Raw genomic sequence first — 27,704 nt, 5'->3', positions numbered from 1 at the left:
AGCACCCCAACGCGTGTGTCTGCGTTCTAAGATTTGGCGCGTGTGCTTGAGGGTTAACAGCCCTTGGAGTCCCTTTTAGCCGTCTCTTACGACAGATAGGGGGTACCGTGGTTGTTATTCTACGGCCCCCACCCACAGAATGCTAGCCACTGAATTTTATAAAAGGTGTACGATTGAGAAACACCAGCTTACGTATGATTCGGGGATGCATAATACACTAGCCTGGAATGAATTAGAAAATTTCCCGATGAAGCCACTGTTCTCTTTGTACTGTCCTGGTACTGTCCGTTTTCTGTTATCTCCTAACTCTATAGCTATCTCCATGGTTAGCGTACAGTTTCAGTCTGACAAACATCTGAATATTGAATATATATGTAGGTACCTTTGATATGTACCATGTATTTGCGTGCAACAGTGGCGGTGTCAAATTACAATACTCATTTTTGTCAGTAGTAAAATTATCAGGCAAAAATGCATTTTTCGTGGGGTGCTGCGAACAGTTCTAAATAATTCCCCCGCCGTTTCATATTTGCTCCATTGACTGTTTGACGGTAAGAGGTTTTTATTTTACAAGGTTAGGTTATGTTATGTTAATACAGATTGCGTTTTACGTATCTTTTAACGTAGCTGGTCGGTAAACTGGCGTAATATTTTGAATTCATTAGAATATGTATATAAAGTATTATATATATATATATATTTAATTTGATTGAATATACAACGAGATACGTTGGAATGATCGTCCTGTTAACTTGTTAGGATATAGGTTATAAAGAAGTTGTCAATGACAGTACATAAAAATGCTTTTAAATTTGGTTCATTTCAATCCAGTTGACACCACAATTAGGCTACACTACTAGTTTTTTCTGCTTTTGTTGAAAATAACGTTACCAATACTTTTCGTCACTTTTGCATTTTCTTTACCATTCTCTCCTGAATTTAAATGTATTTGATAACTGGTTTTATTTTACTATATTACTCCGTGTTATCCGCTATCTAAATGACTGGATAAATTTGTAGGTATGCATAACAGTTTTCTTCATGTCAGTTAAATGCTGTAGAGAATACAAGTTAGTGGGCAAGATCCTTGTTTCACTCTCTCTTCTTGGCTTGTTCCAGTACCAATGGTCGTGATGGCAGGTGACGGGCAGGGTGGTGAGCAGGTGATCCTCGCCACCGGAGGTTATGATCACACCATCAAACTGTGGCAGGCCCACACAGGTGTATGCCAGAGGACAGCACAGCACACCGACTCTGTATCCTTGCAATATGTTGTAGGCTTAAGAGTACATGACTGGCTTCATAACTGAAACCCAATCTTGTTAATGGCAGAAATGTGTGGATTTTGTTGCATTATAATGGGAATGGGACATAATATTCCTAATTTGCATGTAAGATAATACTCATTCAGAGTTGTGAGGCATTTTTACTAAACAAAATCAATACTTTTAAAAAACAATTATAATAAGAATTTATTGTAGCCCAAATGGCCATTAAATGTACATAATTTGTACAAAATCTAAGCCATAAATATTGATTGTCAGTCATTTTTTTGCAGAAGTTTATCACTGATATCTTCCGATTTGTACAAGTTAAGATACGGTATCTTTTGCAGATGTTTTCACAGAAGATACACACACAGTTGTTGTCTTGTTCATGGAAATATGGATTTTTGCATAGCTTATGAACCGCCAGCAGTGTTATAATGTAGCAGAGCTCCTGGTTTGTGCCTGTCCAGGTCTGGTCCATCATTGTCTCCGTCATGCAAAAATCTTCTCAGGTGTCTTTTCTTTATTCCCTTTTCTATTGCCCTGTTTCCTTTTGGAATTATAAAGCAGACTAAGTTTCATTTTGAGATCTGCCAAGAAGGTCTTTTGGGCAAGCATGTAGGCCTACACCAGCATGGAGAGAGAGTGTTTAGACAATCCTATTGTAACCTTCAAAGAGCAAGTCTTGTAGCTCTCTTAGAGTATGGAAGTCTCTCATACACAGTTTGTCCCAGGTTAGCTCTAGTCCATACGTGAGAATGGGGACAATCTTTGTGTTGAAGATTGCTATTGCATTTTTGAGGGATAAGTTAGTGTGTGGCTTTTGTATCTGCTGTTGCTCTTTGCTTGGTGCGTATCCTGAAAGAATTTGTTGTGGTCTGTAGCGTCAAACTAAAATATTTGCTGTTGGATGTTCTGTTTTTAATTTCATTTTCATCCTCATGAGATTAAGGATTGCAACATTCACTGTTAAGGTTAATTTACAAGTTTTGCCTCTTTGGCACGAGTACTTTATTGGTATTAATTGGTATTGAAAATACCCATTAGGCCAGTATTGGGTCCGTATTGACTTAATCGCAGTAAATAGAGAGATGGATGATCTGCCTAGCCAATGTGTGAAATTTTAAAAAAAAATATATTTACATTTCACATTTACATTATATCTAGTACATGTTTCGAGAATGTGCACATTCTCTTCTTCAGCTAATTAGTTTAAAATTAGTGTATTAAAATAAGACCTAACGAAAATGGGGGCCCCCTGGAAAGCTAAAACTATGACAGTACAATGTAACATCCAATATTCCCTTATTTAATACTCCTGTATTCAATACTCCCTTATAAAATTCAAGTAGAATGATATTAAGAATAATATAAAATGATGTAAAACCGAGTTGTCAAGCCTCAGTTAATAGGCGTTTATGCAGCCAGGTGAATATGAACTTTATATGGTCTGTAAAATAGTAGGCAAAATAAGATGATTAGGTTTATGGTTGAGGTTTGTTGATGATACGTTCATTATCATTAACGAACTGGAGCTCAAACCAAATGAGCTGTTAGACCAGTTGAATAACTTAAACATACAATGTTCACAATCGAATCAGAGGATAATAAAAGTCTGAACTATCTAGACGTTACTGTAACTAGAGATAATAAAAACCTGGTTTACCAAGTATTCAGAAAGCCTACACATACAGATGTTGTAATCATGAAAGACTCGAAACCACCCGGGAGAACACATGAAAGTGTCATTTTATAGCATGATCAATAGAGCAGTAAATATACCACTAGATTAAAATGAATTTAATAAAGAGATAAACATCATCCACGATATTGCCAGAAGATGTGGTTACCCTAAGAGCTGTGTCAATAGGATGAAGAGTAAGGTCATGAATAAACCAAACACTTTACTTGTCGATAGAAAAGAAGAACTTTGCTACATTCACTTATATTAATAAACAATCATACGGCTTGGCTAAACTCTTAGGAAACACAATCTCCACGTATCCTTTAGAACAGATAATAATAATAATAATAATAATAATAATAATAATAATAATAATACGTAGGTTGAGTCATAAGTTATGGCAACTATTTTTTTTCTCTTGAACAGGAGACAACACGGAAAATCTAAGATATGCATTTGGAAACGTACGGTATGTACTTGCGTATGATGCCACTAAATGGTATAGGTGGGTCGAAGCATGCCCCCAAGTTCAGTGTGTGAGTGAGAGCGAATATTAGTTGATAGTGTTGTGACTTTGTGCATGACAGAATGTGGTGTCGTGTCTTTGTGCCTATCAGAGTGTGAAACTGACCTCCAATATTCATAAACATTGTACATGTTTTTACGGCTGATGATGACCTGGACTAAGGTCGAAACCAGTCCCATTTAAATAGGAATGTGATTTATGCATTTCTTTCTTTTAAGTATTGAATAGGTTGAACCTCCTTTTCAATTATTTAATTTTTAACATCAATAATTTCAATACGGAACAATGAAATTTTTATCTTTAAATCAACAAGCAGGAGCAACGATTGTATATTAAAATAGCAGTCCTCCACAGCAGAAATGCACACCAATGCCATGCAGAGCTGCGGCAAGCATTAGGTGTGGATGCCATGTCCTATAGAACAGTGGTGAGGTGGGTGGAGACGTTCAACATCGTAACAGCATTTTGGAGAGAGGTGCCGCATGTTAGTGATACACATGCAGCGAATGGTATTCATCGCCTGCCCTACCGCTGGCAACGCACATTGGGTGATTATTTCGAAAGTCTGTAAGCAGTGGAGACCTATCCTTTGTACATAGTCTTGTGTATTTGCTGTCTGTACCATAATAAACCAATGTTTACCAATGGCCTGTGTTCTGTCACTTTCCTACGAGAATCCCCTGAAGTCAGAATTTGTCTTCAGGCACTATGCATGAGTACATGCCCTATATTTCCAAATGCATATCTTAGATTTTCTGTGTTGTCTCCTGTTCGCGAGAAAAAAAAAAATAGTTGCCGTGAATTATGACTCGACCCTCGTACTAAAATTTTATTCAATTCGAATGGCGTAAACACCAATAGTATTTTCAGTAAGTCGGGAGTATACAAACTGTCATGTCAAGACTGCGAAAAAATGTATGTAGGACAGTTGGGAAGAAGTGTGTTGGTACGTTATAAAGAGCATGTGAATGCAAGAAGATATTCCAGATACTCTGCGCCTGTGCGAACATATGTATGAAATCAATCTTCATTTCATTAATATTGAATGGGACATGGTTTTATTACACCCGTTAAATAAAGGTAAACAAATGAATGCCCTTGAGAAGTTAGAAATTTACAAGTTACAAAAATATGATAGTGAAAATGGCAGAGGATAATCAGTTGTTTAAATTGGTAACCCAATATTCTAGAAAGAGGGCAAAAGAGAATGAGGGAAAGCGTGTAAGGGGGGAAACATGACGATAACAACACGTAGACAGTACTTTCCACTCCTCCTTCCATCCGCCGTACCTCCCATTGCAACTCCGCAAGCAGTCGTTGAAACAACTTCAGTTGCTTTTATATCTCTTTGACAGTCGCATGACAGCTTTGTGCACCACTTGCATTATAACATCGGTAAGTGTTAATAATTTTTTACACGTTGTATTATCATTTTGTTTATGTTACACTCTTGCACTACAGTTTCTATTTTACCTCTCCTTTTTACAGACCATAGAAAGTTCCTATTAACCTGGCTGCATAAACAGCTAATAACTGATGGCATTGGCTTGACAACTTGGTTTTACATCATTTTATACTATTCTTAATATCATCCTACTTGAATTTTATAAGGGAGTATTGGATCACCACATCACAACAGTGCTCAGTGCTCAACATTTTATCCATATAGACATCAACCTACTGTGTTTGTATTGAAATGGCAATGCCACTATCCATCAATTATTAATGTTACTATCATTGATGGTTATGAATTTCATGTTTTTGGTCCGTATTGAACTGAGAATAATATATAAGTAATAATAATAACAACGTAAAGTTTCCACCTTTTCAATACTACAATATATTCACAAAATTACAAATTACACGGTACTAGTTTCGACCCATCTAGGGGTCATCATCAGCCGTATTGGAGCAAAGATCATTTGTGGCGAAATCCTAAGAAAATGTTATTTTAAAGAATAACAAGTGAAATGAGATGTTATGGTAATAGTTAATAATACAAGGAATATACATACTAAGAGGTTTTTAACAAAGAATAAAGTATAAATGGGGTGTTGTAAAATTATAATCATGGAAATCAGTAAGTTCTTGTATTGAAATGAAATATGGCTTAGGAAGAGGGCTTAAGGTGGGGCTGAAGGGTGCGGGAGAAAGTGTAACTGTCTTGGAAAAGTACCTTTGATTAAATTTAGGATTGAGTTTAGGTTGGCTGCATTATTGTTTCTATTTATCTATTTATCACTTTCCTCAGAAACAATAATGCAGCCAACCTAAACTCAATCCTAAATTTAATCAAAGGTACTTTTCCAAGACAGTTACACTTTCTCCCGCACCCTTCAGCCCCACCTTAAGCCCTCTTCCTAAGCCATATTTCATTTCAATACAAGAACTTACTGATTTCCATGATTATAATTTTTACAACACCCCATTTATACTTTATTCTTTGTTAAAAACCTCTTAGTATGTATATTCCTTGTATTATTAACTATTACCATAACATCTCATTTCACTTGTTATTCTTTAAAATAACATTTTCTTAGGATTTCGCCACAAATGATCTTTGCTCCAATACGGCTGATGATGACCCCTAGATGGGTCGAAACTAGTACCGTGTAATTTGTAATTTTGTGAATATATTGTAGTATTGAAAAGGTGGAAACGTTTACGTTGTTATTATTATTACTTATATATTATGTTACTATCAGTCACTACTGATCTGCATTTAGGGCAGTCGCCCAGGTGGCAGATTCCCTATCTGTTGTTTTCCTAGCCTTTTCTTAAATGATCGCAAAGAAATTGGAAAATTATTGAACCTTTCCCTTGGTAAGTTATTCCAATCCCTAACTCCCCTTCCTATAAACGAATATTTGCCCCAGTTTGTCCTCTTGAATTCCAACTTTACCTTCATATTGTGATCCTTCCTACTTTTAAAGACACCACTCAAACTTATTCGTCTAATGATGTCCTCCCATACCATCTCTCCACTGACAGCTTGGAACATACCACTTAATCAAGCAGCTCGTCTCCTTTCTCCCAAATTTTCCCAGCCCAAACTTTGCAACATTTTTTGTAACGCTACTCTTTTGTCGGAAATCACCCAGAACAAATCGAGCTGCTTTTCTTTGGATTTTTTCCAGTTCTTGAATGAAGTAATCCTGGTGAGGGTCCCATACACTGCAACCATACTCTAGTTGGGGCCTTACCAGAGACTTATATGCCCTCTCCTTTACATCCTTACTACAACCCCTAAATACCCTCATAACCATGTGCAGAGATCTGTACCCTTTATTTACAATCATATTTATGTGATTACCCCAATGCAGGTCTTTTCTTATATTAACACCTAGGTACTTCAATGATCCCCAAAAGGAACTTTCACCCCATCAACGCAGTAATTAAAACTGAGAGGACTTTTCCTATTTGTGAAACTCACAACCTGACTTTTAACCCCGTTTATCATCATACCATTGCCCACCGTCCATCTCACAACACTATCGAGGTCACTCTGCAGCCGCTCACAGTCTTGTAACTTATTTATTACTCTGTGCAGAATAACATCATCTGCACACAGTCTTACCTTTGATTCCACTTCTTTACACATATCATTGATATATATAAGAAAACATAAAGGTCCAATAATACTGCCGTGAGGAATTCCCCTCTTAATTATTACAGGCTCAGATAAAGCTTCGCCTACTCTAATTCTCTGAGTTCTATTTTCTAGAAATATAGCCACCCATTCAGTCACTCTTTTGTCTAGTCCAATTGCACTCATTTTTGCCAATAGTCTTCCATGATCTACCCTATCAAATGCCTTAGATAGGTCAATCGCAATACAGTCCATTTGGCCTCCTGAATCCAGGATATCTGCTATAGCTTTTTGGAATCCTACAAGTTCACCTTCAGACCTTTCCTAAACCCAAACTGCCTTCTGTCAAACCAGTTATTAATTTCGCAAACATGTCTAATATAATCCAGAAAGAATGCTTTCCCAAAGCTTACATACAATGCATGTCAAACTGACTGGCCTGTAATTTTCAGCTTTATGTCTATCACCCTTTCCTTTATACACAGGGGATACTATTAGCAACTCTCCATTCATTTGGTATAGCTCCTTCAACCAAACAATAATCAAATAAGTGTTTCAGATATGGTACTATATCCCAAACCTTTGCCTTTAGTATATCCCCAGAAATCTTATCAATTCCAGCTGCTTTTCTAGTTTTCAAATTTTGTATCTTACTGTAAATGTCATTGTTATCATAGTTAAATTTTAATACTTCTTTAGTATTACTCACATTACTTACATTGTACTTAACATAGTTTTAGCTTTCATAAAGGGGGCCCCCATTTTCATTAGGTCTTATTGTATTACACAAATTTTAACCTAATTAGCTGAAGAAGAAAATGTACATATTCTCAAAACATGTACTAGATATCATGTAAATGTGAAATGTAAATATATATTTTAAAAATTACACATAGTATTGACTAGGCGGGTCAACAATAACATAAAAATACACAAAATTGGTAAATGAATGTACAGACTTGTAAGCAAAGAAATACCGGATGTGTTCTGACAAAAATTAAGTAATAATTATGTTATTGGTTTTGTGTTCTAGTAATTATTTTTATGGTTTTGGAGACGCCAAGTTGGTGGAATTTGGTCCTCTATTAGTTCTTCTGGATGTTAGTAAATCCACAGACTCAAAGCAGGCATATTTGAGTACCTTGAAATACTGTGTATCTTGTGGATTGAAAAAAAAAAAAAAAAAAAAACCAAGAATGCCATAGAGATAGAAAGGTTGAATGAAACAACCGTAATCCTCCTTTCCCTCCTAGTTGTAGGGCTGTTTTCATTACTGAAGTATCGCCACTACAAATGATACGACCATACCGCTGGAGTTGAGCCTCTCTCATCTTCTCTGTGATTGAGGTCACAACACCGGGACTTCATTGCACATCTCTGTCCTGGAATCACTGACAAGCTTGCTAAGGAAGTTTTCATCTTGTAATTCCTTCAGGGATGGTCTTTGGTCTCTTAGTCTGCTTCAGCTGGCCCATTGAGATATCCAGCACCAGTAAATGGTGTTAGGAATTGATGCTGTCAGAGGAAATCACTTTGGTGTCTGTTACAACTTTAGATCTTGTCTTTGAACTAACCAATGGCTGATCTGAGTAGTATGATTGCGAGTAGTGTAGGTGGCTAGATATGATGGTCTTTTCTTGAAAGTATTGGTACAGCCAGATCTTGCACCTCTTCTAAGTGTACAACGTATGACTCCCATTGACAAAAACAACAAAAAACAAAAATCCACACGCACGCACACAAACACACATATCATTCAGTCACCTTCGACGATAACCTAGATTAACATCTAGATTGTTCCAGAGTTAATCTTCCTTGTTTTCCAGGCTTCCAGCGTAATGAGAAATGATATGGGTAGTCCCTGATTGTGATTTACTCTTGATGAATGCAAGCTGACCTGATGCTCTGGTGATGTTTGTGATGATTTTGGAAAACTGTTGACTACACACAACTGCTACAGCATTCCTGGCTGTGCTTATGCCATAATAATAATAATAATAATAATAATAATTTTGTGTGGCTATTTCTAGCCAAGTGCAGCAGACCCTCCAATGAGGGTGGGTGGCATCTGCCATGTGTAGGTAACTGTGTGTTTTTGTAGTGGAGGATGGTGTTGTGTGTGGTGTGTGAGTTGCAGGGATGTTGGGGACAGCACAAACACCCAGCCCCTGAGCCATTGGAATTAACCAGTGAAGGTTAAAATCCCTGACCCGGCTGGGAATCGAAGGTCGGACCCTCTGAACCGAAGGCCAGTACGCTGGGCATTCAGCCAATGAGTCGGACTGCTAATGCCGTGATAGATAGTCACCCCCAATTACCTTTCCCATTTAGTCTCTCCACTTTGTTTCCTGGATGCAAGCAATATCCACCCTTCTGTTCTTCAGAGTTTCAGCTAACTCTTGATGGCAACCGATTATTGTTCCAATGTTGATTGTAGCAAATCTCAAAGGGACTAAATTCTTTGGCCTGTCCCATGCATGATTGGTAGCCCTTGAAAAATTTTCACGCCCTCGGGCGAACACAACAGACATCAGTTCAGAATGCCAGGATGAACACTTTGGTAGAAGATGCCAACTCAAGACGAAAAATAAAAATTACCATTGGACAGAGCCGGGATCATACCTGCCATCTTGGGCTTAGAAGGCCAGCCTTCTACTGTCTGAATCATTCAACTGCATACCGGTATAATATATGATGAATGCGAGCTGCCTGAACCACAATGAGAAATAAACACTATACAATAGAACTCAAACGTGCTTCTCTTTCGAAGCAGTGACCAGTAAGTATGAGACAGGTGAACTTGCTATGTACATGGCACGGCAAATTTTTCATATCACTGTCAGTTGAGTACGTTTACAGTGTTGCCTTTAATTTGAGTGAGTCTACTTATTGACCATCATTAAATAGAGACCTAAGTACATACCAATTATTTTAAATATTGTCTATTTTTAAGAATATTGGGAATTTCTTTTACCACTTTGATTGGCTTTAATTGAGAGTCAGATTTTATATAATAAAATTAAGAGAATCTAACTGAAAACTGGGTGTTGGTAACCTTATTATCATTCCTAACTGAATAGTTAAAGGTCTGTTGCAACCTTGTCTATGCTTGCCCAAGTCACTACAGTCGATTATGATGATACTTTTCTCCTTAGCAAACAACACAGCAAGTGAATGCTCTTGACATTACCCCAGACAAGCAGCTCATTGCTGCAGCTGGTGAGTACACATCAGCCTAACAGTGATATGGATTAATTATTATGGAAATATTTTAATTAGAAAATCTACACTGAAGTAATAGGAGCATTTTCCCTTTATAGGCCATCGGAATTAACGAATATACCAAATGACCAGGAAAAAAATAAATCTTTCATTTCTTTTCTGTTGTATTATTATAGGCTATCAACACATTCGTATGTATGATCTTACTTCAACCAATCCAAATCCAGTCATCAATTACGAAGGTGTGTCAAAAAATATAACTGGTGTTGGTTTCCAAGAGGAGGGCAAATGGATGTACACAGGTGGAGAGGACTGCAGTGCTAGGATATGGGACTTACGGTAAGTTCGCCAAATTCTGATGAACTCTGAATCACTTTCTTTTACGAAGTCTTCCCTCACTTCTTTGTGGGATTGACATTTGCTTTCTGTATGCTTATCTGCCTTGTTCAGCGCTTGCTCTTTTAACCAGCCTCTTCCTCTCAGATCTGCTATTTTATCTGCCTACTTTAGCTTGAGTTTCCCAATCCTTCTTCCTCCTGGTACCTCCAGCCCCTGAACTGGGGGCCATACCAATACTTTTACGGTTCGTTCCTTTTTGTGTCCAATCTTGAAACGGCACTCAACCATCTTAGTATTTGCATTCAGGTACCCTGATGCCTGTTGCTCATGGTAAAATTTTCCTTCAAATTTATTGTTCAGTAATTTAATTTGATAAAATTTCTGTTGCTCACGGTCCAATTCAAGTTTTATAAAACCTTGGATAAAAGTTTTTGTAAAATAGGACATGTTCTATTCCATAAAATTAATTTTAGTGAAGCGAACCAATTAGCGAAACTGACATGACGATGATGCTGGCGCTACAACATGAGAAGGTTGTGAAGCTTGTTTGTAAACATAAACAAACACTTCTAAATTGGCAGGATCCGGATGGACTAAGGAAGCTGTTAGTGTTTGTTCGAGGTTAAAACGCCAATGGATCACAACAGAAATGCAAGAAGGGAGGCAGAAAACTCAATCACTGAATTTGTGTCATGAGTTAGGCCGAATACGTGCCAGGCTGATGTGAAGGTGAAGACAAACGGGCTTCAAACTCAATACTTGGCAGCACGTACACATCTTGGTTCAAACTTTAGTTCATAGATGGCTATCCTGATGCTTCCATGGACATAGTGTGAAACAAAAGCTAAAGGTTTCCACCTATTCAATACTGTTTGTTGTAACCTTTGACTGATGATGGTCTCTGGTAAGACTGAAACTAGTTTCAACAAATATATGTAACTTTTTTAAGGTTACAACAAACAGTTTTGAATAGGTGGAAACCTTTAGCTTTTGTTTTACACTATATTGCTCTTCAATACGGATTAATATGAAATTACCTATGCTTCCACGGATTGTATAAAACAATTTTACCGTGAACAACACAACTTGTTTCTGTCATATTTTTATAAAATTATTTGTACAACGAATTTTACAAAACGTTTTACCGTGAGCAACGGGCATAAGTTTCCTTTCCTGAGCCTTAGTAATTGCTCGTCACAGCACTGCTCATTACTGCTTGTCTTGCCAGTCTTGTAGAGACAAAACAAACAATACGAAACACACCTTTGCTTCTTTTAGTATATGTTTTTCAATTGGGTTGTCACACATGTTATCCCAACCTTCTTCGAATAATGTCACCCACTTAAAACTTTGCCGTCGCTCATAGCACCACTCGTGTACACTTCTGAGATCTGGGTATGAATCTGTGTCTGTCAGATTTCTTGCTGATGCAATAACTGACCTTATTTCATATGCAGCTGGCCACTCTTATTATCTTAACATTTTAGCCACACAGTAGTAAGCAGACACTCTTTATATGTGGGTGCAGATTGTGTTACTGTGCAAGGGATAGCAAGAGTCAATGTGCATCTGCAAAATTACAGATGTGCAGACTTTCAAAATATATTGACAAATGGTCCTTAAACGGATCTCTGTTGGGTGACATGGCTGATATTTTAATAACTTTATTGGGTAAGTGCCAAAAGTGTCATGAGATATCTTCTACTTACCAACACCGTATTACATGGAGTACTGAATGTACTAATTTCAGTCCTTCAAAAATCCTACTACATTTGCTGGGTTTGAAACTACAGTCTTAGGATCCGGAAGCCAGAGCTCTTCCCCTCATCAGTAAAGAGTGTCCTTTCAATGGGATCATTATCCAGCCCTCATCATAACATGCATTACCATAATAAAGTTATCATACAGCTTTGGTGCAAATACCGTACTCCACTATATACTGTAGTTACAAAGAACCTACATCGACAGCACGTACAGCCCCTATGTTAAGAATGATGGCCACCATACATGATTCTTATTTAAGAAAGTATTATAAAAGGGATGGGTATGTCAGTATTCTTTCTGATTATTCCAGAATTGTGTTTGGTGATTCTTCAATATTTCCTCTCCATCTATAACCCTTTCAGACCGTGTATAAGAAATTCCTCTCTTAATTATACACAATGAGAAGATCATATTAAGTATAGGATCTGTTTCGTAAATTTTACACATTGATAATTCTGGAGACTACCAGCGGAAACATGTCTCATTAGTTCACAAAGTAAATATAATTCCATGTCAGTTGGGCAATATAAATACAATTATTATTCTCGTTTAGAGCCATTAGAGACCATGTCAAGTAACTATAAGGCATTTGTGGAAGCCTTTTTGGCAGCCCGAAAACACTGCATTCATTGCCTGGCTGCCTCTGTTCTCGCTGTTCTCTCGTGAAAGCTCTTAAAGTTGTTGATCACTGATCTGTATTTTGATGGGTTAGAGACGTTCCCCAGATTCAGTCCCATGCTCCTCAGGTCCTTCCTTACTTCCCTGAACCATTTATCAGAGAAATAATAATAATAATAATAATAACAGAGATAGGACGGATAGAAAGGGTCAAGAAGTTCAAGTACCTTGGTGAGACGATACAGGAGAATGGACTAGAAAAAGCTGCAGTAGAAGATCAGATCTCAAAAATGGAGAGAGCGTATGGCTTGACAAAAAACATCTACAATAAGAAGTGCTTATCTTGGAATTCCAAATTAAAACATTACAACACCGTGGTCAAAACAGAATGCCTGTATGCCAGTGAATGCCTGTCCATGAACTACAAGCTGGAGAAGCTAGAGGTCCTGGAAAGAAGAATCCTCAGAAAAATTATGGGAGCTGTCCAAACTGAAAGCGGATGGAAACTTCAGAGTAACAAAGAAGTTTACCAGAAGGTGGAAAGAATCTCAGAGCCCATTAAGAAAAGGAGGCTGGCGTTTCTTGGACATCTATACAGAATGAATGCAAACAGATTTGCCAAATAGATATTTGATTACTTCTGGAGAAAAAAGACCACTACAGCATGGATTAAGGAAACGAAGAAGGATATGGAAAGGTTAAACATCTTGGAAGACCAGCTGTTAGAAAGGAATACGTTTAGGAACACACTGAAGAATTTGGAAGGTGTTCAAGCCGCAGGAAGAACTAGGAAGACCGGAAGAGCCTGGACAGATGAACAACGGAAGCAGGCCAGCGAACGCATGAAGGAGTATTGGACACAGAGAAAACTCCACACGAAGAGAAAGAAATGAAGTTGTAGCGTGATCCTTAGTGGTCCATTCGCTTGTAAAAAAAATAAAAATAAAATAATAACAACAACAACCTGGAACTTCTACAATAAGAAATCAATATCACAAAAGCCAAACTCCGACACTACCACACTGTTGTGCTCCCTGAGGCACTCTACGCAACTGAGACATCAGCACTTACCATTAACATCAAGGACATTGAGAAAATTGAACGACAGGTACTGAGGAAGATATTCGGGCCCAAGTTTCAAGAGGGTATATGGATGAAAAAAAGCTCGGAAGAACTCTATGCATTAACTGAGCAATTCACTTCAGTCGCACGCAAACGGTGTATGAAATTTTATGGACATTTAGCACGAATGGATGACTCACGACTGACTAAGAAAATATTTCTTATTATCAATGGAAACCGACAAACAAAAGTTCACTGGCTAGTGGATGCACAAAAGGACCTCGCAGAAGTCGACGTTGATCCAATGGCAACCACAAGGAATACATACAGACAAAAGATCAACAGCCATAAATTTGCACCCAAGAATCCGCCTGAGAAAAGCTTGAAACTCAAAAACTCATGGACATGAGAAAGACAGCAGGACCATAGTGAAAGGATGAGGAAGTTTTGGAAAGATAAGAAGAACAAGAAGATAAAGAATACCAGTGCTGTTTAATGGTTCCGTGTGCTCCTTAAGGGGCTAAATGAATGTATATATAATAATAATAATAATAATAATAATAATAATAATAATAATAAAATAATATTATTGGTTGGTTTTATGTCCCACTAACTACTTTTACAGTTTTTGGAGATGTCAAGGTGCTGAGATTTTGTCCCGCAGGACTTCTTTAACATGCCAGTAAATCTACCAAGATGAAGCTGACGTATTTGAGCACCTGCAAATACCACTGAACTGAGCCAGGATCAAATCAATAAAATGGATGATCATGTTCAGCGTGATGTATGAGGCTGTAATCAGTGAACTCTGTGATGGTAGTGGTGGTGATTACTTAACTCATTGAACGCTAAACCCGTATATATACGTTATTGAACTCCGTGCCTTGTCCGCCAAACCTGTATATATTCAAGTTTAAAAACTTCATATTAAATCCGCATTGAACCGGGAATCTAATGGACAAAAAAAATGGGGTCCACCTATTCAATACAATACAATGTTATAAAATGAATTAGAACATTTTATTATTCATTTTGTAACATTGTATTGTATTGAATAAATGGATCCCACTTTTTTGTTCCCATTAAACCTGTATATATACGTTTTGGTACAGTGTGTACTTCACCGATCTCATATATGAATGAAATATAGTGTCATGCTTTGAAATTCCGTGGAAATGCTCGAAGTTCTGTACGGCAGATATACCACTCCATTTCACTTGTTTTGAAAGCGATCTGATGTTATTTCAGCTTTGTTGGAGTGGAACATCTTTCCTGCTAACGTGTAGCCATCATGGTGTCTTGAAGTATACATTCAACTTTTGTTGACAAAAAAATGGAATGTTTCTCATAAATAGTGATTCTGGAGAGCTATATTTTGATAGTGAAGATAGAGAATATAAAGGGGGCGATATTGAACTACAAGAAAGTGTGAGGCAAAGTAATAATGATGAATCTTATGTGGAATTGTCACCCCCTCATATAAATTCTTTCTTCCCCAAATGTTAATACCAGTTCTTGGACCAACAATTTTGTATTATATTTCAATAATAGTATCACTGAGCGGAGTAGCTGTGCATTTGGCAGGCGGGTGGGTTTGAACCTGACCCTCAGTTGTTTGTTTTGTGATTTCCGTTTTGCACTCCCAAGCAAATGCCGGGACAGTTCCTGTTCACAAGCCACAGCCCACAGCCGCTTTGTTCTACTTCAGTACCCCATTTCATTCACCATCATTCATTTCAAATTCATTATCTTCTCAGCTTCAGGAAGGGTATCTGGCCGTAAAAACATGCTGTAAAATATGTCACTTTATCCCAGACCCCGTATTGGGCTGTGGGGCTAAGGGGACGATATGCATTTATCTGTAAAAGTGCTTCTTCCTTAAAAATACCTGGCCCAGAGGGTTTGCTTGGTCTGCGGTTAAAGGGGAAAAACAACATTTACCAGCCTCAAACTGACTATTTTTCATTGTACTGACACCATCTGGGTCACGGTTTACAGGTCTCGTAATTTGCAGTGCCAGCGTATCTTCCAGGTGTCCGCGCCTGTTAACTGTGTTTGTCTGCATCCAAATCAGGCTGAGTTGATGGTAGGAGACCAGAGTGGAGTCATACATTTGTGGGATCTCAAGACAGATCACAATGAACAGCTGGTGAGTCTTCACTGCTAAATTGTTGAAGCTAATTTCACTCTATAATATGCAGACTGCAAACCTGCTGTAATATCTTTCAGATTCCAGAAGCAGAAGCCTCAATTCAGGACATTGCGATCGATCCTGAGGGTTCATACATGGCAGCTGTCAATAATCGTGGTCACTGTTATATCTGGAGCTTGACAGGAGGTGTTGCTGAAGAGCCTACCAAACTAAACCCCAAGCACAAAATAGAGGCTCACAAGAGATATGCTCTTAAGTGCAGCTTCAGTCCAGATTCAACGTAAGTAATGTGTGGTTCAAGTCACCTCTCAGCGACTTTATGGTTATTGTTGAGACCTTGTCAGGATGAGTCCCTACATATTTGGTGTACTAGTTTCAGAATGCTGTGAAATTTTCAGTGCTTATATCATTAACTGGCTAGACCATCTCAAAAATTGAAACTGATAACTAATATGGCCAGGATTTCAAAACTTGAGTTTTAGAAATATTTGCAAGAAACCCTCACTTGAATTACGTTTCACTGATCCATGTAGCTGCTGTACTGATTCTATAATGATAGATGACCTTCAGTATTCACACTCTACAGAGCTCTTCAACTAGGTACAATGGTTGTTGGGGACATACTTCACCCTTGCTTTATAACTTAACCATGGTATGTTGGAAAGTGACAAAGATAAGGAGGGAGGACAAGAAGAAAAATACTGTTCCATACCACTTGCATGACAAACTTGCTTTTGACTTACCGTTCCTCACACGATCAATACTTTTGAGTATTATTACTCACAGAATATGCTTTCCTTTTCTGCATGATCATGCACGTGCAGTGAACTTGGAATTCTGTGTTGTAATGTTTCTTGTTGGCTGGAGCCTTGAAAGGGTGAAAGAATTGCTGAACCACAGCATTAGTGTGATCATCGTGAAATGACAAGACACCAAATAATTATACTGACCACCAAAGCTCAGGGCATTAATGTGTTCTCCAGAACTACTGAATGCATAGCTGTTCTCAGGAGAAAGTGTATTCTAACCCCGGATTGGTCATCTTGAAAATGTTATTCCGTGGTTTCCCATTTTTAAGCAGACTAATTTACTGACTTTTGAAAATAAGAATTTCACTTTTAAGTAACTGTATATTTTTTGGTGGACATACTCTTTACCACCACGAGCCTCCTTGGTTCAGGCGGCAGTGTACCGGTCTCTCTCATTGCTGAGTAACATGGTACAGATCCTGGTAATTCCATGTGAGATTTGTGCTGGACAAAGAGGAGGCAGGACAGGTTTTCCCCTGGTACTCCGCTTTTCCCTGTCATCTTTTATTCCAGCAACACTGCAGTATCATTTCATTTCACCGAGCTCGATAGCTGCTTAAGTGTGGCCAGTGTCCAGTATTCGGGAGATAGTAGGTTTGAACCCCACTGTCGGCAGCCTTAAAGATGGTTTTCCGTGGTTTCCCATTTTCACACCAGGCAAATGCTGCGGCTGTACCTTTCTGCGGCTGGCCACTTTCTTCCCACTTCTAGCCCCTTCCTGTCCCATCGTCACCATAAGACCTATCTGTGTCAGTGCGACATAAAGCAACTTGCATTTCATTTTATCTGTCAGTCATTAATCATTGTCCCAGAGGAGTGTGACAGGCTTCAGCAGCCGGCATGGTTCCTACCCTCGGCGCTAGATGGGAGCTTCGTTCATTCCATTCCTGACCCTGTCAAATGATGATTGTGTCTTATGTCGCAAACATGTTTCACACAAAGTCTGCCCAGAAATGGGCAACAGCAATTCCCTCTTCAGTGGCTTGAGTCAAGTCTTGAAGTGTACAACGAACAGGGCAGGACTAACACTCATAAAGGTGTTGGGTAGTACCTGTGGCTTTGAAAGTTTTCAGAATTATAATATAATAAATAATGGGGAGGAATAGCCATAAGATCAGCCGATATAGTTGGGATGGACAGTATGGAACTCTCATCGATTTTATAATAACAGACCGAGAATGGGGAAGATACGTAATGAATACGAAGATAATCCCTAATGAAAGTATGGAAGGTGATCATAGATTATTAATTGTGGAATTAAAACAAGTAAAAATCCCTAAAATTGTACTGAAGAAGAAACCAAAGATCAAGATTTGGGAATTGGAGGAGGAGGATAAAAGAATGGCATTCCAAGATTGTATAAAAAGGAAGTTGCCTAACACAGAAATCCGAAGTGGAGAAGAAGAGTGGGACAATTTAAGACAGACATTTGTGGAAGCAGCAATTGAGGTTTGCGGGAAAACAAAAGCAAAGGTTAAGGGAAAGGAGACACGGTGGTGGACAGACAAAAGAAAAAATAAAAAAAAGAAAGGAACAAGGTGAAGAAAGAAATGGATAAGGAAAAGCAAAAAACGCATCAAAGGGATGAGAATAAGATCAAAAGTTTATTACATGTGGAATACAAAAGATTGAAACTACACGTAAAGAGGAGTATCAAGGAAGAAAAGAGAAATGTTGGGGAGAGTTTACCAACAAAATTGAGCAAGATAGTCGAGGAAATCAGTAACTATTATACAGAGTAATGAAATCGAAAATAAAAAATCAAGGCATTAGATAGAGAAGATAGATTGCAAGTAATCAGCTTCATTTTCCGTAGCAAATTCTAATCACAGAGACTTACAGTAATTGAAAATCTTCCACCTTTTTGACACTTTTTATTTGCTTTTTAGCAAATTAATTAATTAATTATAAACAGTTCATGTTCTTTCTCACTTGAGAACATCTTCAGCTGTTGTTAAGCTTAGGTGAATCGCTAAGTTTCTAAGTACATTATTTTCAGGTACATTGTTTCTCTTAAAAACTATTTGAATACAAATTAAATTAAAATTATATTAAAACAAAGTGGGGGTTAATGGGTTGATGAAATGAGACAGGATGAATACATAGATAGCCTACTTAAAAAACTATTTCTATTCATTGGAATAGTTGTTAAAAGTTTCAACTCTGTTGCACTAAAAATATTTAACAATTTAAAAAAAAATGATTGACTTCTTGACACTGTTCTAATTATAGTTGAATGTTCATTTCTTTCACTCCTTCCAGGTTGGCTGTTATTTATTATGAGCTTGCTTAATGTGCCCTAAATTGAGTCTAATGCGGAACTATGAAGCTGATTGCCGTTCACGTTTTGAGAAGGGAGCTTCGTCTCAATTTCTGAAATGAAATGAGGAAAATAGGGATTTGTTTTTATAATGAAAAAGCTTAACAACAGCTGAAGATGTTCTCAAGTGAGAACGAAACATGTACTGTTTATAATTAATTAATTTGCTAAAAAGCAAATAAAAAGTATCAAAAAGGTGGAATTTTCTATTACTGTAAGTCTCTGTGAGAGAAGATAGGTCCATAGTACATGACGAAAAGGGTCTTCAGAAGGTGATGGCAAAATATTTTTTAAAACTTTATAATGAGGATGACTGCTCAGAGGAAGATGGAGGTAAGAAAATGGAAATAATAGATGGAGAAAAAGAAGAGAATCCGATAACATGGTTGGAACTTGAAAGGGCAGTGAAAGCAATAACCAAAGGTAAAGCAAGTGGAAAAGACGAATTCAGTGCTGATATGATTAAGGCAGCAGGAAGCAGTGGACTACAGTAGCTATACAGAGCCCTCAATGCCATATGGAAGGATGAAAGGATACCTGAAGATTGGCTACAAGGAAGCATTGTACCATTGCTCAAAAAAGGAAATAGGAAGAAATGTGAAAATTATAGAGGTATAACCCTATTATCACATGGGCTAAAAATAGTGGAGAAAGTCATAGACAAAAGACTGAGGAATATAATAAAAATATAGAGGAAGAACTATATGGCTTTAGACCGAATAGATCAACAATAGACTTGATATTTCCAGTGCAAATGACAGTGGAAAAACATCTGGAAAGGAACAAGGAAATCATATTCGTATTTTTGGATTTGGAAAAAGCTTATGATATAGTTAAGACAAAACATGTATGGGAATGCCTACCAAAAGGAATGTACCAAAATCATTAATTAACAAGGTAAAAATGTATCATGAGAGTAAAAGCAGTGTATAAGTAGGGAGTGGTGACTGAAACATTTTATATATACTGGGCGAGTTGGCCATGCGGTTAGGGGAGCACAACTGTGAGCTCGCATCCAGGAGATAGTGGGTTCGAGTCCCACTGTCGGCAGCCCTGAAGATGGTTTTTTCCCATTTTCACACCAGGCAAATGCTGGGGCTGTACCCTAATTAAGGCCACGGATGCTTCCTTCCCATTCCTAGGCTTTTCCTATCCCATCGTCACCACAAGACCTATTTGTGTCGGTGCGGCATAAAGCAAAAAAAACAAAGCATTTTATACAAAAAAAAAAGTCCAAAGCAAGGAAGTGCACTGTCACCATTATTGTTTATTATATTGATGGATAAAATCATAAAACGTGTTAAACAGAGTATCAGTGGTGATGAAGTGAATACTTAGGTATTTGCAGATGATGTGATTTGGGGAAAAGGAGAAAAGGAAGTACAAAGGAGACAGGACACTTGGAATGAAAATCTGAAGGAGTTTGGAATGGTAATTAGTAAAAAGAAAACTATTAGTCATGCACTGTGGAAAAGAAAAAAAGAGAAGCCAAGTGAACATAGATGGAGATCGGTTAGAGAATGTAAAACAGTTTAATACCTGGGTAGCATTATTAATGGAAGTAATGAAATCAGCCCTGAAATTAATAACAGACACAAAGGAACGACATTTTATCATCAAGTCAGAGAGCTTTTATGGGATGACAAAGTACTTGAGAGAACGAAATCAACATTATATAAACAGTATTTCATACCAATTGTAGCATACGGACTAGAAACGCTGGTAACTAATAAGAGACAAGACAGTAAAATCCCAAGAGTAGCAATTAAATTTTTAAGAACTTCGGTTAAAAAGGCAAGAAGAGATAGAATTCAGAATATTTTAATCAGAGAAGAGCTAAATATAGAACCGTTAATAGCAAAACTGAGATGGTTCGGACATGTAAAAAGAATGGGAAGAGAACGGGTAGCAAGAAGGGAATTAGAAAGAGAAGTGCAGGGAAAGAGACCAGTTGGAAGACCGAGAAAAAGGTGGATGGATCAGATTTGGAAGGACATTAGAGAAGCTGGATTGTATGTGGCGGAAGTAATGGAGCAGGAAAAGTGGAAGGAGTGAAAAGAGTAGAGGAGGCTTGTTAACCACATCCAGGCGACTGGAGTGGAACATTGATGATGATGATGATGATGATGATGAGTGTAATGTAAGTAAAATGTATTCTAGCCATAATCACTGGGGAATTTATAGCGCAGGGAGAAAAAACCAAAATAAGGGATATGCTCTCTTTGATGTTATGAACGATGAGGTGTGGCACCTAACGTCAGTAATCTTAATTCTGAATCAGAAATTCATGTTAATGTAGGGTCTTCTTTCAGTGTAAATTACTCAAAAGTACATTTTTATTGAATTCAAAATGATCCCAGTGCAACAGTTTTAATTTTATTACTTACGAGTTTTGCACACACGTGCTCTATAATATGAAGGTGGTTTGAAAAGTCCGTGTAAAGTCCGAGAGATGGCACCACCGGCACATATCGAGGTCATGTTTAGTTAGTAGCATCTCTTGAATGAACGCACATCAAGTTTCAGCCATATTGGTCTATTTCTTTGTGTTTGGCATTTTTGTGAATCAAGGAAGTCGAGTGATTTTCAAGAAATGGACGAAAAAGAATTTTGTGTGGTGATTAAACATTACTTTATGAAAGGCAAAACGCCCCAGGAGACTAAAGAGAACCTTGATAAACATTATGGTGACTCTGCATCTTCGATTAGAACAGTTTATAAGTGGTTTCAAAATTTTCGGACTGGTCATATGGGCACAAGTGACGCTGAACGTTCTGGACGGCCTGTGGAGGTTACGTCTCCAGAAATCATTGATCAAATCCATGATATGGTGATGGATGACAGAAGAGTTAAGGTGCGTGAGATTGCTAGTGCTGTGGGCATCTCGACTGAATGGGTACATAACATTTTGCATAAACATTTGGACATGAGAAAGCTATCCGCAAGATGGGTGCCACGATTGCTCATGCTTGACCAAAAACGGAATTGTGTGAAGTGTTGCAAGGCTGGTTTGCAGCTGTTCCAGAAGAATCTGGAGGACTTTAAGCGTCGTTCCGTCACTGTGGATGAAACATGGATACATTACTATACTGCTGAGACCAAACAACAATCTAAACAATGGGTTACCAAGGGGGAATCTGCACCAAAAAAGGTGAAGACCGTTCCTTCGGCGGAAAGTTTGTTCCCCGATTTGAAGAAATGGCTGACGGGACAAAGATTTTATTCAAACGAGGAGGTGATTGCAAACACTAATGGATATTTTGCAGACTTGGACAAATCCTATTATTCGGAAGGGTTCAACAAACTAGAACATCATTGGATGAAATGTATAGGTAAGTCTAAAAGGAGACTATGTCGAAAGTAGTTTTTATTTTTGCATGGACTTTTCAAACGCTCCTCGTACTTTTCATAATTTGTAATATCCATTTAAACAATAGTTGTCAACTTTCAAAATTATTTTGTATTCAGATATTAACAAAAAGAAATAAAATGTTTATGATGTAGTGTCACATTAATAAACCCATTGTTAAAAATATAAGAATTGCGGTAAAAGTAGAATTACCATACTTACTCACCTATAAAACCACCTGACCTATAACAATCCCCCTTAATTTTCAACTGTTACCAAGGTAAAAAACTAATCAACAAAATCACAGAAGTTAAAGAAAACAGGAATTTCTTCTGATCTGCATGGAACCCGTGAGGGGGGAGTGAAAATGAAGATTCAGAGCAGCCATGTGACTAGGAAAGCAGTCAATCAATCAATGAATCAATCACAATAATGACAATCCCATAATGATCTGAAGCACACTTGCACAAAAGAATTGAATTTTCAATAGTTACATTAAAATATTTTATAAAAGTCTGACTGTATTAAAACCAAATATTTTGTATTTCAGACAATTGCCACACAGCGACATTGCAGTGTTGCACATTCTTGAACTTTGTAACACTTCGTCATGTGACCCGCTGGCTGTGGTAATTCAGGAGGGGGCGGATACAGAACTATTTACACAAGCTAATATCACTTTTTGTGCAAATAAAGTATAGATTCAAATAACTATTTTGTGAGTTGATTCAAACATGTTAGATGTTCCTTTCTTTGCTTTTAAACCCTGCCAACCTAACCTATAATGTGTGAAATGTTCACATATTATAACCTCCCCTATATTTGAAGATGAAAATTAGGAAGAAAAACGAGTGTTATAGGAAAGTGAATGTGGTAATGCTAGAATATTTATTCCTTTGGCTTCTCTAGCCTACATTAAAGTTTTTAAAAATCAACGATGTTTGCACCTGGGATAGTTTGATAATAAACCAATTTTTCTAAATACCATAATTTTGGAAATATTTGCTCTATTTTGACAAAAAAAATATGAGCCATATTAATCAACTCTCAAAATTTTGTCTAAATTGGGCAGAAATTTTAGAAAACATTAATTTCAACTGCATATAGAGTTTCAGTTTTCCAACCCAAAATTGCTGAGGCTTGTACTCTAACTATTCCTCTTGACCTTCTGTATTGCATCAATGCCACTAGATTTTCTGCCTGTCGTGAATAACCTCTCATTAATAGACCAGTGTTTCTGTTGTGAAGCTTGCTGGTGACTACCTCTGCTGACCAGACGGCTCACATCTGGAAAACAACCGACTTCAGCCTTGTCCAGGAACTGAAGCACGAGGAGCAGCGGTGGGTATGGGATGCAGCATTCAGTGCAGACTCTCAGTACGTCCTTACAGGTAAGTTCATTGTTATAGAGAGCTGGAAATCTACTGCCCACTTCAAAGGGAAGCAGTTGTTTTTATGAAATAAAGTGGGAAGATTTCAGTTGCTGAGGATTTATACTGTTGCAGCTGAAGACAGCTGCTGCTTTTTGGAAGCAAAATTTAAATTTAGCAGACAGTAAGTGAACAACTGCAGGAGTTGGGTTGAAAATATGATGATGATGATTATTATTATTATTATTATTATTATTATTATTATTATTATTATTATTATTATTATTATTATTATTATTATTATTATTATTATTATTATTCTCCAAAACCACACCTGGGCGACTGGAGTGGGACATCGATGATGATGATTATTATTCTCCAAGGAACATAGCCTTATTTTACCTATAAGTACCGCACATTAGGGCTATCATAACGATACATTAGTTGAGCAAAATACTGCATAAGAATATTACAAAGAGTTAAAAATATTATCTAAGAAACGGATAAAAGCTGAAGTGCAACGCCTTTTCACAAATATATCAGAAACTGGTGGGGAAAAATTTACATCACAGTAACTGAGGTGTCCTAACAAATTGTTTCTTCTGATGGTGTGTAATGGCTAATAGAAAATTAAATGAGCTACTGTTTATTCTGATTGGCACTTACAAAGGTATCATCCTGGTGGTAGTATTATAAGCCATTGAAAATAACTTCTAAATTTATCATGTCCAGTCATAAACTATGCTAGTATAAAAGTGGATTCGAAGAATTTTGTGACTGAATGTAGATGAATGGTTGGAAAGAACAACTCCTGCTGACATGTCTCTTCATGCTATTTGTCCATACAGAGTTCCAACTCTCTTCCATTTCACTTCTAAATATCTTCTTCACACGAGATATGGGATACTTGGAGAAGCTGAAATCTATATCCCATTGAGCCGAGCATCTTGCTAACATGTCCACACTCTCATTCCAACAGTTCCAGCAGGACCTTTTATCCAACTAAAACAGATTTGCAAGTTGCTGGTTAAGATATATATTATTTGGTGTTATTTTCGTTAGCATTATGTTGTTCTTCTCTTTCAAGACTCTAATCTAGGAAAATTTCAGTTCAAGCCGAGCCCAGAGGGAATATTGCCTTAGACACACTCCTGCTATAGGATTAAGAAATCTTGCATCCTACTACAATAAACTCTTGGTTATTTGGGCTAATGAAGGAGAGAACATGTATGATAAATCTGGAAATGCAGATTATCCAGTTCAGTAAGAGAGGAGTATAACTTCCTCCTCAGACCCCTAGGTATTTTCCTTGTAGTCAAAATTTCTTGTGGACTCATATCATCAAAGACTGTGCCACAACACTGGAACCTGTTGCTGTAGCCACAGCACAGTCGCTATTGCCATCGTCTTTTCTGTCCTCATCTGATTCTTTTCTCCGACTGGATTGTTTGTGGCCGTGTGTATGATGATTTCGATGTTCGTGTTGGAAGCCATACTGCCCTCATGAACATTTCCAAATTCTCCCTTAATGGAGGCCACATCCATTATGTCCGTCTTGCTCATAATCAATCTCAGAAATAATTTTCTACATCTAACCATATTTTTCACCATAATTTCACAAATGTTTGTGTTTTGACGTGCTGCCAAGGCACTTGACAGAATGGCACCATGTTGTCATCCTCTTCCATGAGCATTCTCAGAAGAATTGTTCACTATAGTTGTTTATAGGACTTGGTCACATTACGGAAGTCATATTTGTGGACAAAACTTTTTTTAGGTTCTAGATGACATTGAACATCTGGCATAAATTTCTTATGAGACCAGTCTGTGTGAAGGTTGCTCAATCCTTCCACGGTCCTTTATTATAATCTATCTTCAGTACATTTTTGGTGTGTTTAGATGCGTGATTAACCCACATATCAATAATAATTATTACTGTTATCATTGTTACTGTAACTGCATTGTAGAATCTGAAGGAAATTAGGTTATAGGAAATATTTACGGGTCTGGATATCCCAAACTTCTTCCTCAAATACTTCTTTATGGCCATTTGCCTCTTTAGAAGGTAATCTCAATAATTCTAGTCAACCAATATGTAGCACGAGTTGCTGACAAGTTCCCTTTCTGGTTTCAGCCTCATCAGATGGAGTTGCACGATTGTGGAACGTTGAGACAGGCAAGGTGGAGAAAGATTACAATGGTCACCAGAAAGCAATCACTGCTCTTGCATTCCGAGACTATGTCATCCGAGAATGAAATTGTTTCTGTCTTCTTCACAGCAAGTTTTGCGTACAACTAATTCATTAGTTGATTAATTCAATTAAAATGTATTTCAGAATTTCATACACACTACCTAGTCATTCCAGCCTTCAACATTCATCAATATATTCAAGCGATTGCTCTCTCTCTCTCTCTTTTTTTTTTTTTTTTTTTTTTTTTTTTTTTTTTTTTTTTTTTTTTTCACAGTCACTTCAGAGCAGCAAATGGTAGAATGAAGAACACTTGATATTTCATACCAGTATGTAATATCGAAGAGATGTAAATGTGTACTATAACTGAAATAAAAATAAATTTAGTTATTTCTTTTTTATATACTGCAGTTTTCATTTGTGTTATGTTCAGAAGCAAAGACGAAAGGAAATGTTTCAACTATAAATAACCACCATAACTGTTGATGGATTAGTTGTTATCATTTCATCAGAAACCCATCTAGTGGAGACGGGTGGCAGCAGAAGGCACAACTGTTGGTCAGTGGAATATTATTAAGTTTTAGGGGCTTTAGAAATTATTGCTATCACATGTTTTCCAGTGATACTTGAGCATTCAAGGCCAAGGATTTCAGACCCCTGCCCTCTCTACGATTACTTTTCCCCTCTCCCTCTTTCTTCCATTCATCCGTTATGTACTACTTCTCCTTTTGTTAGTCTTTTCTTCCTGATCAATAGGGACTAATGACCACATGGTTTTGCAGCTTATAAAAACAATCATAACTGTAACCACTACCATTGTTAGTTGGGTCATCTCCATAATGACTGAAGAAAATGTTCACATTAGTGATAGTTCACCTTTGATAGACTTTGTAATGGCTGTAACTTTTTAATAACTGCCTGTAGATGTTTGAGATCCCTCCTGCACCACTAGTGTAAGTTTTTTTAAATAAGGATGCTACTCAACAGTCTGATTAGGGTTCTAGACCACCATCTCATTCCACAGCAAGCAGGGAAGAGTGCTGCAGTACAGGTTCTCAGTCTTGCCCAATACATTGAGCAGCCTTATTGATTTGAGCACAGTTAATGATCAAACACTGCAACACTGGATCTAAACTGTCACCAAGGATCTTAACTTACCAAGGATCTTAACTTCACAAGGATCATTTCCACCCAGCTGCAGAGTGCATGTTTTTTTGTTGAATTCCAAGGCTAATGGAGCAAACTCAGAAAAGTGGACTGCGACAAAGAAGTATCCTTGCCCAAACTCTTTTTATTGTCTACATAAATGACCAACCCCTTCCTCACAACACAAGATTCTTATTTATGATGACCACATCTTGGCCGTCGAGAATGCAATCTTTGACAATGTGGAAATGGACCTTAACAGTACACAGGAAGAACTCTTTAAGTATATTATATGGA

At 37.5% G+C, this 27,704-nt stretch overlaps 1 protein-coding gene across 2 annotated transcripts; it reads left to right on the top strand.

The window, feature by feature from the left end:
- The first annotated feature begins 370 nt into the window (after window positions 1–370).
- On the top strand, window positions 371–26,662 carry Lst8 (MTOR associated protein, LST8). 2 transcript variants are annotated; one of them, XM_067155084.2, is made up of 8 exons: window positions 371–551; window positions 1,120–1,256; window positions 10,235–10,286; window positions 10,466–10,628; window positions 16,071–16,221; window positions 16,302–16,504; window positions 23,951–24,093; window positions 26,207–26,662. In XM_067155084.2, the coding sequence occupies exons 2-8, from the start codon at window positions 1,125–1,127 to the stop codon at window positions 26,326–26,328; spliced, it is 966 nt and encodes a 321-aa protein (XP_067011185.1). In that variant the 5' UTR covers window positions 371–551; window positions 1,120–1,124; the 3' UTR covers window positions 26,329–26,662. The 2 variants fall into 2 exon arrangements, with proteins under 2 accessions (XP_067011185.1, XP_067011187.1); XM_067155086.2 differs by lacking the exon at window positions 371–551 and adding an exon at window positions 630–1,020.
- Window positions 26,663–27,704: the final 1,042 nt, after the last annotated feature.

The sequence above is a fragment of the Anabrus simplex genome, chromosome 10 (assembly GCF_040414725.1).
Source record: "Anabrus simplex isolate iqAnaSimp1 chromosome 10, ASM4041472v1, whole genome shotgun sequence".
Taxonomy (NCBI): domain Eukaryota; kingdom Metazoa; phylum Arthropoda; class Insecta; order Orthoptera; family Tettigoniidae; genus Anabrus; species Anabrus simplex.
The sequence above is the reverse complement of the archived record's forward strand: the minus strand, read 5'-3'. Positions and strand labels throughout refer to the sequence as shown.